The sequence below is a fragment of the Branchiostoma lanceolatum genome, chromosome 8 (assembly GCF_035083965.1).
Source record: "Branchiostoma lanceolatum isolate klBraLanc5 chromosome 8, klBraLanc5.hap2, whole genome shotgun sequence".
NCBI lineage: Eukaryota > Metazoa > Chordata > Leptocardii > Amphioxiformes > Branchiostomatidae > Branchiostoma > Branchiostoma lanceolatum.
The window spans coordinates 1,189,336-1,206,126 of NC_089729.1; the positions used below are offsets into that span (position 1 = coordinate 1,189,336).

Below are 16,791 nucleotides of genomic sequence, written 5' to 3' on the forward strand. Positions count from 1 at the left end.
AATTCCAACTGTACGTTCCCAACATTCCAGTTTAGACCATGTATATGTACATCTATATCATCTATGGTGATCTTTAACCATTGTTAGTTCTTTTACAGTAGGTGGGGCGGGCCATGTCTTGGTCGAATAAGAGGTACAGAACTTAGATATTGACAAGCACACAAATAACTTTGCAATTTGTACCGCGTCTGAAGCGATTCACGTGGCCGCTCCATACGGTCCTGTCACGGAAATTAGCAGGAGCACTTAAAGTAAGCCCTTCATTGTTACCTGTAGCCCCCATAACATTGTTAAATGTATGGAATTTTTGCGGAAATAACTTGCAGGGAAATACATTTTTTGTTAGTAAACAGTTCTTATCGCTATATCAGCACTACCCGGCACTTATTAATACACAGGTCTCTTAACGTAATTGCATTTGGACCCCATTCAACTTCCACCGGAATTTCAATAGAGGAATAGGGAACCAACTGAGTGAACAAAAGGACTACCAAAGTCAACGCCCAGCATGGATTAAAAATTTTAATATTTCATGATGCAGCAAAAAAACACCCTCCACTGAGAACACCTGTTGATGCGTCTGCATACTTCAGCCTGTGGTGTTGGCAACCGTTGTCATGACAACAACATCATGACGCGTGTTGATAATCCTCACGAAATGCGATGTTATTCGTGTTTTATAGATCGTACCGCAATAGGTTTGCTGAAAAACAAATTTAACCTTCGCTGTCAGTAAAGACTGGGGTAGAATGAAACACAGAATAAAACGGCTATAGATGGGTAGACTTTGAGTAAGGGATGCATGGAAAGAGAAGGATGGAGGGATAGGGAGAGATGGAGAGAGGGGATGGAGAAAGAGCGATGAAGGGAGATGGAGAGATGGAGAGAGCTAGAGGGGATGGAGAAAAGAGAGAAGGATGGAGAGGATAGAGAGTGATGGAGAGAGGGGATGGAAAAAGAGCGATGAAGGGAGATGGAGAGATAGAGAGAGCTAGAGGGGGATGCAGAAAAAGAGAAGGATGGAGAGAGATAGAGAGAGATGGACAGAAGGATGGAGAGATAAAGAGAGATGGAGGGACATGGAGAGATAGAGGGGGATGGAGAGATAGAGAGAGCTAGAGGGGGAGGAGAAAAAGGGAAGGATGGAGAGAGATGGATAATGAGACGGGGACGAAGAAAGAAGGATGGGGAAAGATGGAAAGAGGGGGTGGAGAAAGTGAGGGATGGAGAGAGATGGGGAGGGAGAGAGAGGGCGGAATGAAGAGAGGGGGAGATGGAGAGAGGGATGGATAGATGGGTGTAGAGAGAAACTAAATAAACGATAGACATCGGTGAATATAGATAGGTGGTTCACTGTAGCCGTGACGTAATGAACCTAATGATAAATTCTAACTGTACGTTCCCAATATTCCAGTTTAGACCATGTATATGTACATCTATATCATCTATGGTGATCTTTAACCATTGTTAGTTCTTTTACTGTAGGTGGGGCGGGCCATGTCTTGGTCGAATAAGATGTCCATAACTGAGATATTGACACGCACACAAATAACTACATGTATGCAATTTGTACCGCGTCTAAAGCGATTCACGTGGCCGCTCCGTACGGTCCTGTCACGGAAATTAGCAGGAGCACTTGAAGTAAGCCCTTCATTGTTACCTGTAGCCCCCGTCATAAATATTTCAAACTTCTTCCCTGAATTCTGAGGTGTCGGATTAAATTAGAGCACTGGCGGGTTAATTAGCTCTGCGACTAACTTGCAAACGATGAGGGGAAATATAGCTTACAGTACGGGTAAACATCAATAAATTGTGAATTTCTGTTTCAATATTATTCGATTTAGATACCACTTAAGAAATTGCAAGGAAGAAAAATGGCAAAAATTAGACGGACAAGGAAATAAGTTGCCGTTGCTAGGTGACCACATGGCCTTTTGTCCGTTAGTTTTTTCCAACTCTTGACTCAATGCAACAGTTGGGCCACTTTACTATTGCAACAACATGGGGGGGGGGGGTCTGATGTTAACATAGTCAAAGTAAACGGATCATGGCTATCATGTATTTCGAAATGCATTTCGCACAATAATTCGTTCACAAAAGTCTAAGTTATAGTAAGAGGCACAACGTTGCGGCATGCCAGTGACTCTGTTCTGGCCTATTCGGGGAATGGTTCGTACCTATCATTATAATGGTCTCTTCCTCCTCATTGTTGTAATTGTCACATGTCTATATCATATCATATTTATGTCATACGCAGTTAGAGGTACTAGTCTGTATTTTTCTTCTGTATGAACGGTCGGTACAACATAACGCAACAGGTGTACATGCTACAGTCAGACTAACGGTGCCTCCCCGTCCGTCGGGGAGGGTGTGTATGGACGTGTTCAAAACTGTTCCATATTTCTACTGGACTCATTCCGACGGAAAGACACCTATAGCTAGAACAATGTCTCTGTTTCAGCGGCTCTTCGCCTTTTTCATCGCAAGTTGCCTCATCACTGCAGGCGGAGGAGGAGGTAGGATACTTCACGCTTAAAAAACACAAACATGCATCTGGGACAACTTGTCTTGTCCTCTGTTCATTCTAGCTCTACATTTAATTTTGCTGCGCGCGCTTTGGGCCAGGAATAACAGAGTTTGATGTTTGTGGTCAATTGTTTGTTATTTGACCGATACGTTTAGCATCTTTTCACGGTAAGATGCAACATTCTACGCTCTGTATGACTTTTTTTATTTGACACCTGTATAGCGCGTACCCCGATTACTACGCCCGTTCAGATCGGATGTTTGCTTTGCGTCCATCATACCGAGGCTTTCTGTGAAAAACTTCTTTTTCAACCGTTGAAGTTGCAAGAAAAAAAAGAAAAACTTGAGAAAATTTGGCACTGGCACACACGTGGAGAAGAAGGGAAGAAACCGGAACAGAATTCTGGAGACACCGGGAAGAATATGAACAAGAATGTTGATAAAAATGACCTGTAACAAAATAAGATGGGCCCAAACTGTTAACCTGAAATGACGTGTAGTTCAGCAGTTTTACATGTACCGGGCATCGCCGGCCGCGGAAAGGTAGAAAGTGAGGATATAAGTTCGATACTTTTACATAGAGCCATATATTCATTTATTAATTTTACATAGAACCATCTCAGAAGTCATCGTTTGTTTAAAAAAAAAGAAAAAATGTTTATCCTCCATATTTGTTTCCCCGAAAACGTCACTCTAAGAACATGATGACGAGACCACTTTTGTGACATGGTTTCCAAGTAAGAATTATTTTTACGCAACCATGCATTGTTAGGAGTGGCCGTCTAGTGTTCATATTTCATCACTTATATCATAACTAGCGGCCGACCCACACATTATCTTGCCACATGAGTTTCTCTAAACTCCAACCAGATGTTGGGGGTGAGGTCATAACGTTTCAAATAGCTGCCGAGCTTCGATCTATACCAAAAGTTTCTTGGATTTAGTGAAAAGTCCGCGGTCTGAGCCGAGAAGCCATAGTCAAAACCTTTTTATTTTCATACATGTACATTACCTATGCGACAAATACATCGCCCGGCAACGATAACCGATACATTTACCAGAGGCGGCGGCAGGAAATTTCGTATAGGGGAGGAGGGATATTTCTGACGAAACGTTCACGATGTCGAGCGCCTAACGTTAGGGGGTCCGGGGCATGCTCCCCAGGAAAATCTCTAAACCTTGACACCCTGAAACGCTATTTTCAGCATTTTGACGGGCCAATTTTGTTGGTAAAGTAAGCTAAGTTTAATAACATTTCTATATGTAAAAAAAAAACAGATTCTGAGGGGTTTCAGCTTGAGTTTTAGGGCGGCGCTCTCCCAACATATTTTTCCCCGAAGGGAAACCCCTCTGGAAAATTTTGAAGTCTTGACACCCTGAAACGCTATTTCCTAAATTTTGAGGGGCAAATTTTGCTGGTGGAGTAAGCTAAGTTTAAGGACATCTCTATTAGTGAAAAGATACACAAGGGTTTCAGCGTGATTTTCGGAGGAGTGACGCCCCCAACATATTTTGCGGGGGGGGGGGGGCGGTAGGTGGAAGTGGCCTTATTTCTTGGTCAAATAAGATGTTCAGAACTTGGATATTGACACGCACACAAATAATTACTATGCAATTTGTACCGCGTCTGAAATAATTCAGGTGTCGGCACCATATGGTCCTCTCACGGAAACCAGCAGAAAATAATCTCTTCTTTGTTACCTGCAGCCGCCGCCAAGAATTTGATATTTCAAACTTCATCCCTGAATTCTAAGGCAGGATTAGTACAGGGGAGATAGCTCCACGGAAAACGCGCAAAAGACAAGATAGGATGTTAGCCAACGATACGGGTCTAAACAGTAATAACTTGTGAATTTTGCTTCATAATTAATCAATTGCAGTCACTAAAAATCGCAATAAAAAAGGAAAATGTGACAACGAGGCGGCGAAGGAAGCTAGTAGGGAACGAAGGGGTGGATGCTACGGGTTGTGTAGTTTTGAATATTTCTACTGGACGAACACCACTGGACTACTAAGTAGCCGAGGAAACTGTCTGTGGGGTCGTATGGCGTATCGGCAGGGTCTTCGGTCCAGAACCCATCGGTCCCGTTCAAATCCCCTGACGCCACCGGTGTTGTGCCCTTGGGAAAGGCACTTTACATGACTTTCCTCACTTCGCCCAGATGTAGAAATTGGTATACTGTTCTCTAGATCTGTACGTGGCACTGTTGAAATAACTTGTGAAAAACTTGAGTGCAGTGCCACGTTGTGCTTGTCTGTCCAAAAATGACGTAAAAAAAAACTGTAAAATATCAACTGATGGAAATATGCTACCGATACCCAAGGTAGTATCGCTCATATTTACTCGTCCACCGTTGAAGTTGCAAGGCAAAGAAAACTTTGAGAAAATTTGGCACAAGGGTGGAGAAGGAGGGGAGAAAACAAAACTGTTCTATAGACTTGGAAGGATGTAAACAAGAAAGTTGATGAAAATCTTGAAGTAGCCGGTTGACACTATCTTACAGAAGGGGAAATCTTAAATGTAGCACATTTTTTAAAGTCCTATCAGTATGGAAAGGTGTATGACTCGGGTACTGTGAGGCAGAGTAGGCATGTCTTCAAGGAGGGCCTGCATGGGGGGTCCCGACAACGCTGTACGCTAAATTCGGAGGGCCGGCTACGTAATACGCTACATTCAGAAAGCCTCCCTACGCTCTACGCTGAATTCAGAAAAGCCTCCCTATGCTCTACGCTAAGTCATGGAGTGGTCGGCAACGCTATACGTAAAATTAAAACGGCCGATTACGCTCTACGTAAAAGGGGCATGCAGGCCCTCTTCAAGGACACCCGGCCGCAGCTCTACGGCGCGCATGCTAGTTCCGCTGAGAACAAGTCATCATCATTTGCCTCTTCACTTACACCACGTCTCATCACAATCTGTTGATATGAGAGGGCTGGGAGCTAGAGCATCCAACATGGCTTTGATGCAATATAGATTCCGCCAGGTTCACAGTTTACAGCAGCCTTGTACGTGCTTCATCCTCGGGATGCGCCACTTGCCTTGCAACAAGGCCGCGCTGAATGTATTCGGTTGTAAGTCATTTCATGTGACTACTGTATTGATCTAATTCCTTTTCTCTGATGCAGCATTTCATGTCACTTCTAGGTCGATTCAAGTCATATGTTTATTTCTCTCGTACCAATGTTTATATCAATTATTTGTTGTCATGTTTTGTTGATGTGGCGGCATTAAAAAGGTGGTAACACCTGTTTTTCACGCCTTCCATTGTTGTGGTGAAGCTCAATAGATAAACAAGCAAATAAATAAACAAAATAAAACCTCAAATATCATAATGCTTAGATCAGCAATTTTACATAGTACATGACGCGGCCGGGCATCACCGGAGACGTCGAAAGCGAGGCTATAGCTTCGGTACTTTTATATAGCACCGCCTTAGAAGTTACTCTTTTTTCAATAGAAAATGTATATTCTTGATATTTCTTCTCCGAAAACGGCACTTTAAGAATGCGACGGCGAGACCAATTTTGGATGTTGCGTGTGTTACATGGTTTCCAGTTAGTAGCTATCATTATAGGATATCATAAGATGATAATTATGTGGTATTAGAGTAATCTTGAAGCATTGTTAGAAGCCGCTGTTGGCATTAATATTTCAAATTTCATTACATGTAGCTGTCAGTGTGTAGACTATGTCGTGTCACATGATGCGGTTTTCTTCACTTTTTCATGACAGAATTTTAAAGGTGCCCTAAGCAATATTAGGGCACTGAAAGTCACATATTCAAAATCAATCTTTTTTTCTGATTTCTATCCATAGTAAGTTTAGATAACACTATCCAATCACATCGACCATCATGGAGCAAAAATGCAATGTGGTTGTGTGGTGGGAACTCACTGAAAATCTGAGCACTTGGAGGCCAGCCATCATTTCAAATCTTCCGAACATGCACGATTCTGACCGATAAGTCCCGAACGCTTCCGAACAAATAATCACGTGGTCATGGCTCAATGTGCTTGGGCATTGTGACGTCACGTGGCCGGAAGTTACCGAAAATTGTCGACAGAAAACGGTTACGGCTGGATTCTGGGCTGATTTTTGGGGGGACCCAATAAATAAAATACTCCTTTTGTGGCTTGCTTCTGTGCTATTTTTAAGCGCCCAAAGTATGAAATAATGATGCAGATGTGCTAATATGGGGTAGCAAATGTCAATTACAACTTCACCAAACAGAATTGTTTTCCCCAGAATATTTCAAGTTTTACCCCCTGAAATCGCTTAGGGCACCTTTAACAACAGTCGTTGCCCGACAACGTACGGCTCATTGCGCAAAGAAGAAATGGGGCTACATTCTTGTTTGGAGTACTGAACAACACCCTTGGTTGGGGTAAAGCGTTCAGGGATAGTAGTGCACTTATTGGCGCTTCCTCAGATGGTTTGCGACCGTCCACTTTTCCCGATTTCGTTCTCGTGTTACTGAGTATGGTAATGAGTTCCAGTCTGTGGCAGTTCTTGAGAAATAAGAATATCTGTAGCAGTCCCAGTGGAAAGGGGATTGTTTTGAAAAAGTTCGGACTTTTTCTTGTTTAACCCCCCATTCCGACTTCTGTTTTCCCATCCATGAATGCATGTGACTTGAATGCGTATGTGTCTGTGCAAGCGTGTTTGCATTTGTGTGCGTGTGCGCGCGCGCGCGCGTGTGTGTGTGTGCGTGTGCGCGCGCGCGCGTGTGTGTGTGTGTGTGTGTCACGGTGTGCGGGTGTGTGTGTGTGTGTGTGTGTGTGTGTGTGTGTGTGTGTGTGTGTGTGTGTGTGTGTGTGTGTGTGTGTGTGTGTGTGTGTGTGTGTGTGTGTGTGTGCGTGTGTGTGTCCGGTATTATGGTGTAAGAAGCGGCTCGCAATTGATCTTTCAAATCCCATTGCTTAGCGGTATGGAAAAATGCACTTAGTCATGTCACAAGTGCTCTCATAATGACACGGTAGAAATGTCTGAGAATGCTGTAAAATATCCGAAACGGTCGTCACTGTTAGCCTGGAATCCAGACCTATTATAGCTCCCGAGTCTCTCTCCGCGGAGAGAGACTCGGGAGCTATAATAGGTCTGGATTCCAGGCTACGTCACTGTGGGGAAAAAGAAGTCGAATCCGTGCTGCAGTACTGTACTGTAAGATATGTTAGTGCAATGTAACCCAGTACCGCACGGGGGCGCTAGTGATCAGTCATGAACCCCAGTTGCACTCTGACCCGTAACTAACTTGTTGGTAACACATGGCGAAGGAAAACATGCTGACGTTTGTTGTCGAATCTCTCCAGGACGGTCTCTTGCTAGAGCTGATGGACAGCGAGGTTTGTCACTGTTTCTACAGCGTTCCTACAGTTGTGACGTGCGCGGTGCAGGCGTGAACAGCAGACTGTTGTCCGCTACACTCGAGTTTATCTACTTTCGTAGAATTGCTAGCCGGGGGGAGGGGGGCACATATAGCCTGACACCTATTTACCGTGATTGGGTCCCATGGGACTGTTTCTTGTCAGAGATCTTTCATACTCATAATTTCATAATTTTATTTACTCCCCTACCCCGCATTGTGTGACATGATCGACAGCTGTCAGTTCTCAACTTGGGTTTTCTCTGATAGGAATTTGTAGAGGTGGAGGGCAAGCCATTTCTGTTACTTCTCAGAGAGGGTCTGCATGGGGGGGGGGGTCCTGGCAACGCTCAACGGTAAATTCAGGACAGCCGACAACGCTTAACGGTAAATTCAGGACGGCCAGCAACGCTTAATGGTGAATTCGGGAGCTTCGCGACGCTATTCAGGCGGTGTTGACGTCAAAGGATCGCCGACAACGTTGAAAACGAGTGTTACGTATACCTTGCAATGAAGTGCGGCATGCAAGGTACTTGATACAGCATAGGTTCATAATCCGGGAAACCTCTTTAAAACATTTTATCTTACTTCGATCACCAACCTGGGTCTAAAACAAGAGATACCCCTGAAGACGATGGTTGGCTGCCACTAGTTGCCTTGAACTTGTGGTAAGAGACCTGGTACGCCATGCATTCTCGCAGGCCTGCTCCGAACCCTATAAATTCAGAGGCGGTTGCAGGAAATTTCGTATGGGGTGGGGTGGGGCATGATGACGCAACAATACTAGGAGGGATCAGGGGCATGCTCCCCCGGGATAATTTGAGATCTTGACCCTCTGAAATGCTATTTCCTTCATTCTTAGGGGAAATCTTGCTGGAAGAGTAAGGTAAGTTAGATGACATCTATATTTGTAAAAAAAATAAAAAATACAGAAGCTAGGGTTTCAGCTTGATTTTTGAGAGGCGTGACGCCCTCCAGACATATTTTTTGCCAGAGCCTCTCCCACGACATGCTCCCGCAGGAAAATGTTAAGATCTTGACACACTGAAACGCTATTTCTTGCATTTCGACGGGAAAATATTACTGGTAATGTAAATTGAGTTTGAAGACATCTCTGTGAAATGATACAGAAAAGTTTCAGCTTTGAGTTTTTTTGGGCGACGTCCTCCCGACAATATCGTTCAACGGAGGCGCGACTGGAATCCGGGAAAAATTTTGAAATCTTGACCCCCTTAAATGCTTGATTTCCGGAATTTTGAGGGACAAACTTTGCTGGTAGAGCAAGAAATATACAGAAGAGTTTCAGCTTGAATTTTGGGAAGCTTTTTTGACGGAGGCGCGATTATCCCAGGGCGTTCTGGGGAATGAAGGGGGTGTCGGGGACCTCTTGTCCGGGACCTGGTAAACAGTGTGTTTTGCCCTTGTCAAGGTCATTTTGTATGCCCTGTGCCTTGTATACACCTGTCCCATGCAGTGGTCAGAGCCCTTTAGATGGAGTTTTTGTCTGCTGGCGATCATTCAGCACTGGAAGCCCAGTTCGGAAACCACTTTCTGCGCTGGAACCGAGTGCTGTGACAGGAGAGCGTGGTTCTCATAGTTTTGCCGTCCTGTCAACAGTGCAGATTTTTCCACTGTTGACATGACATTCCAAGATATTCCTATCATGCCATTTTTTAGTGCATTGTTGGCAAGCAATCAGAATGCAGCATATGCTACTGTACCAAGAGGTACATGTGTTAGGTGTTAGTTCAAGATGGCGGCCATCATCACAGCACGATCCAGGACGTAAATTTTACTAGAAAGCGGTCAAATTTTAAGCATGGGACGTATTTACGACAGTGGTTATAGTGGTGGTCTGTCTTTAATGCCATGCTAGGCGCCAAATTTCTATGAGTATGTGTCAATGTGTTAACTTGTCCAGATACTTCAATCTGAGCCCTCTACACTGATTGACACATATGTTACTATCAGGTTGACGTGCAAGTAGCGGCTGTTCGTTGCCACATGACTCTTTTTTTATGCTGAAAATTTTGAGTTAAGTGACAGGCCTAGGTCTGTGTGCCTGCGAAGCTGGTGTTTTATGCCAAAGGGTGGTTATACCGGCTATACAGATACAGAAGCTGTTGTGTTACGCTGAAGGGCGATTATACCGGCTATACAGATACAGAAGCTGGTGTGTTATGCCAAAGGGCGGTTATACCGGCTATACAGATACAGAAGCTGGTGTGTTATGCCAAAGGGCGGTTATACCAGCCATACAGATACAGATACAGAAGCTGCTGTGTTGCGCCGAAGGGGGGTTGTACCGGCTATACAGATACAGAAGCTGGTCACAGTGTTACGCGGAAGGGCAGTTATACTGGCTATATAGATACAAATACAGAAGCTAGTGTGTTATAAGGCGAAGGGGGGTACATGTATACTGTGCTCGGGACTTGTCCACTGCGATGTGGGCAGAGAACACTTCGGACCAATCGTGGGATACTTTTCGGCATAATTTTGCATGTGCCCACTAGTCATACGGCATTTAGCTTCTGGTTCGGTTTGAAATTAAAATTGTCAAAATGAACACGTGCATGTGGTCAGATTTCACAGAAATCATCATTCATTTCTTGTATAACTATCAAAAATTTGTCCGTGTCTCACTAAATACCGCTGAAAAATGACTTCGCAGCGGGCAAAACATATCGGCAAGACATGTTGTTGGGGGACCGACGCCATCTTGGTAACGTTACCGCTGGCATTTCTAAAACCAAGGAGGTTTTATATCCTTGCTAAAACACAACGTTTCTTAATATGAACATTTAGAATAACTCCCGTTATTGATGAAAATTAAGAATAGTATTTTCTTTTTACTTCCATGAATCTCACAAACCTTTATTGGGCACTGCTTGCTTGTGATTGCCGACGATGTACGTTTTGCTGCACTCTTACCTTTGATGTGGTCGTGGGCTCAGCCAGCGAAATCACAACGTTACGTTTTCATCATTGAGTTGTCAGATCAAGGTCAGATCAAAAACATTTTGCCCCATTTATCCAGCGATCGGAGCCAAAAGGAAGGGTGGGGTCGGCAGGTTTTTGCTAGGGCTCTTTCCTAGGTCTTAATAAGATGTTATGCGTGTTTGTGTGTACGTGTACTATTTGACGTAACGTGTGGATGCGGGAAGGCGCTATTCAATCGAGAGAGGTGGACACTGTGTTTTGAAGTCAAAAGTATGACTGAAATTTGTACACGGGCACACCAAAATTAAATCGACAACGAAAAATATAATTTTGTAGGATCTTTAGTTTATGTCAATGGGAATTAATCCTGGTAGTTATGCTGTCTAAAATCACATCATGTTCCCTCCATCTTTGTAATACTGTATTGATAAACATCTTGGAAACATGTTGTGAGTCGATCCTCTTCAAGGCGACCACCTGTCCAACGCGACTGCTTTTGCTCAGTCGCCCGGGTGGTTGCCTTGAGCAGGTTTGACTGTACCTAGCCTCGGTAGGAATGTCCCTTGGATAGGACGTTAAATGGAGGTCCCGTGTTTGAGGAGAGCCACACCTCAAGCATGTAAAAGAACCCACCACACTTATCGAAAAGAGTAGAGGCTCTTCCCGGTGTGAGTGGACAAAATAAATCTGTCCGGATATGCAGCTTGTATGTACACAAACCTGGTGTGTTACGCCATGAGGCGGTTTACCGGGTACGCAATACAAACAAACAAACAAACAAAGGATCATCCTGTCAACAGTGCAAAAAAATCTCATCGACAGGAACATCATGTCTGTAGCGCCCCAGTTGAACATCATGTCAAAGTGCCAAAAATCTTATTGACAGGAACATCAATTGAAAAAGTGCCCCAAAAATCTTATTGACAGGAACATCAATTGAAAAAGTGCCCCAAAAATCTTATTAACAGGAACATCAATTGAAAAAGTGCCCCAAAAATCTTATTGACAGGAACATCAATTGAAAAAGTGCCCCAAAAATCTTATTAACAGGAACATCAATTGAAAAAGTGCCCCAAAAATCTTATTGACAGGAACATCAATTGGAAAAGTGCCCCAAAAATCTTATTGACAGGAACATCAATTGGAAAGGTGCCCCAAAAATCTTATTGACAGGAACATCAATTGAAAAAGATAACTGACAAATTCAAGTACAGAACTGTAAAGGGTGAATTATTCACATTGTGAAAGCCACTGGGGAATCACCATAGCGAACATACACTTGGTCCTCTGTGTGCCTCTGCCGCGTCACTGAAGTAAAAGTAAAAGTTCCATTCCCCCTACGTCAGGCCGGAGGTGTGGGGGTGCCCGGGTAGGGGGGGTTGTAGGGAGGGCGTCTATATATATCATCAGCTGGGATAATTAATTATGTATGAATATTTGTGGCCTGTGGTTTGTGGTGTATAGTAAGCTGGGCTTTTGTGTGCTGAAGGTCATTCCTGCAGGGTAGATCGACTTAATGACATGGCAGCGCAAAACTACATCATGTATCATGGAATTCTCTGACTTTCATTTATTCAACAAATTACTTCATGTTTGCAGGAATGCCTTTTAACATAATATGTAATATATAATATATAATTATAAGATTTAACATAACTATTGCAAAGGGAAAAAAAAATGCACATGTCCATGAAATTATGACCTTGCCTACGCCATGCTTGTGTTAAGGATAGACACTATTTCAGGGATTTCCGTGCTCTTGAGGTCAATAATAAGGCAGTGTGTTTGCACCGTAAGAACAGTTGTAACGTTACACGACTGTATGTTGTTTGGTTTTGACCTATCAAAAAAATAGTCTGTATAACCCAGACTCCGGATCTGTCCGGGGCTGTAATGGCCCCTCCCCTGACTGGTTACGGGCGGCTGCTATAACTTAAGCTTGATATCAAAGAAATTACAAGACTTTGGGCCCTAACAGACTAATTAGTCACTTAATTGTGGCAGAAATTCTGTTTTTCCAACTTTTAGTTAAAACATGTCTGCTAGATAGGGAATTTTGTAATGCAAATAGGCGGCATATATCTAGACCCCCTAGCAGATTCCTTTGGAACTGCAGACTGAGATGGTGACAGTTGGCGAAGGTCGTGGCACATGGCAGGAGAGGAGCACCATCCACCTGTCCGCCCCTCGGTCATTGATACATTTAATGTACTTATGTCATGTCCAGATTCCATAGCTATCCACCTAGGCCAATATATCTACCACGCTATGCAAAAACGAAACTGTACCATTCCTGAATGAGAATTGACAAATGTAAAGTCGCAAATTAGACTAGAAACACGCAACACAATGTCTGTAATTTAGATATAGCTCCACGTTGTAATTAACTTAGATTGCATTTGATGTAGCGTTATAGTAATTAGAAATTTCCTTAGATTACAATTAGCCTAGAAAAACAACCCTTAGTCTGTATTAGTTCCGTGTTGCAATGGCCATAGATCAAACTGGATATAGTATTATAGTAAGTAGTATATTCTTATACATGTATAGAACTAGATTGTTACCTATGTTGTCTGTAATTTGCCATACATTGTCACTGATGCAATTGTTGTGCAATAAATCATTCATTCATTCATTTTGCTCCCTGCATTCTGCACTCCTACTCTTGTTTTCTTTTGAGAAGATATTTTTCTAAATTCTATATTAATTATTATAGAGAGACTCAGTGATGTTTAGTCTTCATAGAAACATTCTATCATGTAAACGGATGCTTCAGTGGAGAAAATTGACTTGCCTTATATATTATATTATTAACATTAACTGTACGGAATGTGTTATCAAGAAATGATGGTATGACTTAATTTGGTATTGTCTATATGATAAGTCAAACAAAATCTTGGGAAAAATATATTAAATATAATGAATAGTATAACCTGTGATTGCTGGCAAAAATCTTGTCTTTTTGATATCCACTTAAACTAATTACCCTTTGGCTATCAGTACTATATAAATGTAGGTCTACTCAAACTCCTCCTCAGGCAGTATCTTCAATCATCAAGGTAAATGACTTTCGATACGAACTTATAATTAAAAGCAACTCTCTTCTAATTTTTCTCTTCAGGAAACCATGCCTTTGAGGTCCTCCGTACTGCAAACCAGCAGTATAATGGCGTTGATCTCCTGGCCATCAACGCCAGACTCCCTGCTGATGGTCTGTCTAACACTTCGGACTGGTGCAGGGACTACCAGAACCTCTGTGCGGAGTTCGGACTGAGGCCGACGGGCTGTGGGGAGGACGATGCAGTCCAGGGTGGGAGTAACAGCAGCCCCAACAAAATCCGGTAGGTCCTGTGACATGTAGAACAGTCATACTGCGTACTGATAGTAATCATGTCCTGTGATAGGGGCTGAAGTGTAGCTTCTACAAGCCAGGGCAAAATGTTCAAATCGAGCATCAGTCATGGATGTCTGGGTGACTTTTCTGGACTGAAATATATGATAAAGTTATACTTCCATCATTTGCCTTTGTTTAAATCCTTAGTACTCAAAACACTATTTTCAAATTGATTATATTTCAGCCTTAAAAGCATTGATTTCCATGAGACTTTGTTATCCGAAGTGGGATATACCAACTTGATCCAGTAGAATCTGTGAAATATCATCCAGGTGAACAGGAGGATGCGGAGTGAGTGAGTGAGTGAGTGAGTGAGCGAGTGTGTGAGTGAGTGAGTGAGTGAGTGAGTGAGTGAGTGAGTGTGAGTGAGTGAGTGAGTGAGTGAGTGAGTGAGTGAGTGTGAGTGAGTGAGTGAGTGAGTGAGTGTGAGTGAGTGAGTGAGTGAGTGAGTGTGAGTGAGTGAGTGAGTGAGTGAGTGAGTGAGTGTGAGTGAGTGAGTGAGTGAGTGAGAGTGAGTGAGTGAGTGAGGGTGAGTGAGTGAGTGAGTTATGGAGTGAGTGAGTGTGAGTGAGTGAGTGAGTGTGAGTGAGTGAGTGAGTGAGTGTGAGTGAGTGAGTGAGTGAGTGAGTGTGTGAGTGTGAGTGTGAGTGAGTGAGTGAGTGAGTGAGTGTGAGTGAGTGAGTGAGTGAGTGAGTGTGAGTGAGTGAGTGAGTGAGTGAGTGAGTGAGTGTGAGTGAGTGAGTGAGTGAGTGAGTGAGTGTGAGTGAGTGAGTGAGTGAGTGAGTGAGTGTGAGTGAGTGAGTGAGTGAGTGAGTGAGTGAGTGAGAGTGAGTGAGTGAGTGAGGGTGAGTGAGTGAGTGAGTTATGGAGTGAGTGAGTGTGAGTGAGTGAGTGAGTGAGTGAGTGTGAGTGAGTGAGTGTGAGTGAGTGAGTGAGTGAGTGTGTGAGTGAGTGAGCGAGCGAGCGAGCGAGCGAGCGTGCGTGCGTGAGTGTGAATGAGTGAGTGTGAATGTGTGAGTGAGTGAGTGAGTGAGTGAGTGAGTGAGTGTGTGAGTGAGTGAGTGAGTGAGTGTGAATGAGTGAGTGAGTGAGTGAGTGAGTGAGTGAGTGAGTGAGTGAGTGAGTGAGTGAGTGAGTCAGTGAGTGAGTGAGTCAGTGAGTCAGTGAGTCAGTGAGTCAGTGAGTCAGTGAGTCAGTGAGTGAGAGATCTGGGCTCAGGGTTTAGGAACTAAAAAGATTAAAGGGGCTTTAAAAAGTTTAATCAGTCATGTGTATGTATAACCAGGATTTAAGTGTGCACATATATTATGTAATTGTAATTAATAGAATGACATTCATATTTATTCTTCATTCCACATTTCATCCATTACATAACTTGAAGAAAAGATGTGATGATATCACAATAATATTATTCCTATGAAAAATGTTTTTGAAATTTCTAATATAAGTAATGACATGCATGTTTATATTTATCTTTTTATTCAGTTTAATTATTAACTATGTAATTATTTTTCTAGTAAATTGAATTTCTATGTCATACATAAAAATTCAATTACTAGAAATCACTAGGAAAACTCACTATACCCTGGTCATAATGATTACTTTATGTTTTGCCAGCCATATACAATGTATATGATATAGCTACTAGTAATCAGCCTCAAAGTCACAAATCTACATCTTTTTTTGTTGGAAGTTGTCATGTGTGACCAATTGTTGAGATATGTTTGAAATGTTGTTGTGTTCCAGGTGTGTGACTGAGTACAACTCCGACCCCTACATCAACAACACGCTCGGCTGTGCCCCGGCCCACCGTGTAGCTGCGGTTGCGAACTTGGCTTTCTCAGCCGGGGCTAGACGGGACAGGAGTTTCGGCTTTAACAAGTGTGACACCAGCTCCTGCCAACGTGGGATATACGAGAGTCGGTGGAGTCTGTCCACCACAACAGTAGCCTTTGGCTCGGACGGGAGCGGAGACAGGATTGTGTACACCGTGTGTGCAGGCTCAGCAGGCGAGTTTTGGGCACTATTGACTATTAGTTCAATCCACATTATGTAATTATGTATCACAAATAAACAACCTCTCAGAGAACACCAAAAATGCATCTATCTGTTCAACCAGAATATAATTGATGTGGTGGGAGAAGGGGGAGGTGGTTGTAACTGTGACTTGACTGTTGGTGCAAAATGATTTTGGGACCACAAAATTTTGCATCATATGGAAATTCATATCAGATGAACACCTGCATCTAATTCAACCAGAATATGATTGTAGTATGTAATTGGAGGGGAGGTGGTTGTTACTAACGTAACAGTTAACTAGAAAGGCCGTCTTTTGCCCCTGAGCAAATACTGAAGTGATGTACGCCAGAAATGTCATTGAATTCATGTAGGGACATGTTCCCTTGTACCGAATTCCAGGTCATGTGCTTGTAGTACCAGGACACAGGAGCCCAAAATGTAATTTTTGTCTAAAAATGCCCAAAAAAAACTCCATAAGAATGTTTTTAAGGCCTGTTTGGAAAAAAATGAAAAAATCTCCTTAGGGTATTTGCCATCTTTACCTCC

At 43.0% G+C, this 16,791-nt stretch overlaps 1 protein-coding gene across 1 annotated transcript; it reads left to right on the top strand.

The window, feature by feature from the left end:
- The first annotated feature begins 2,260 nt into the window (after positions 1-2,260).
- LOC136440459 (uncharacterized) lies at positions 2,261-16,282 on the top strand. Its single transcript, XM_066436509.1, has 3 exons — positions 2,261-2,516; positions 13,954-14,173; positions 15,973-16,282. The coding sequence occupies exons 1-3, from the start codon at positions 2,375-2,377 to the stop codon at positions 16,280-16,282; spliced, it is 672 nt and encodes a 223-aa protein (XP_066292606.1). The 5' UTR covers positions 2,261-2,374.
- Positions 16,283-16,791: the final 509 nt, after the last annotated feature.

Coding starts and splice junctions, on each gene's coding strand:
- LOC136440459 (XM_066436509.1), top strand. CDS start 2,375: ATGGACGTGTTCAAAACTGTTCCATATTTCTACTGGACTCATTCCGAC. Junction 2,517..13,953: donor CACTGCAGGCGGAGGAGGAG/GTAGGATACTTC, acceptor TTTTCTCTTCAG/GAAACCATGCCTTTGAGGTC. Junction 14,174..15,972: donor AGCAGCCCCAACAAAATCCG/GTAGGTCCTGTG, acceptor GTTGTGTTCCAG/GTGTGTGACTGAGTACAACT.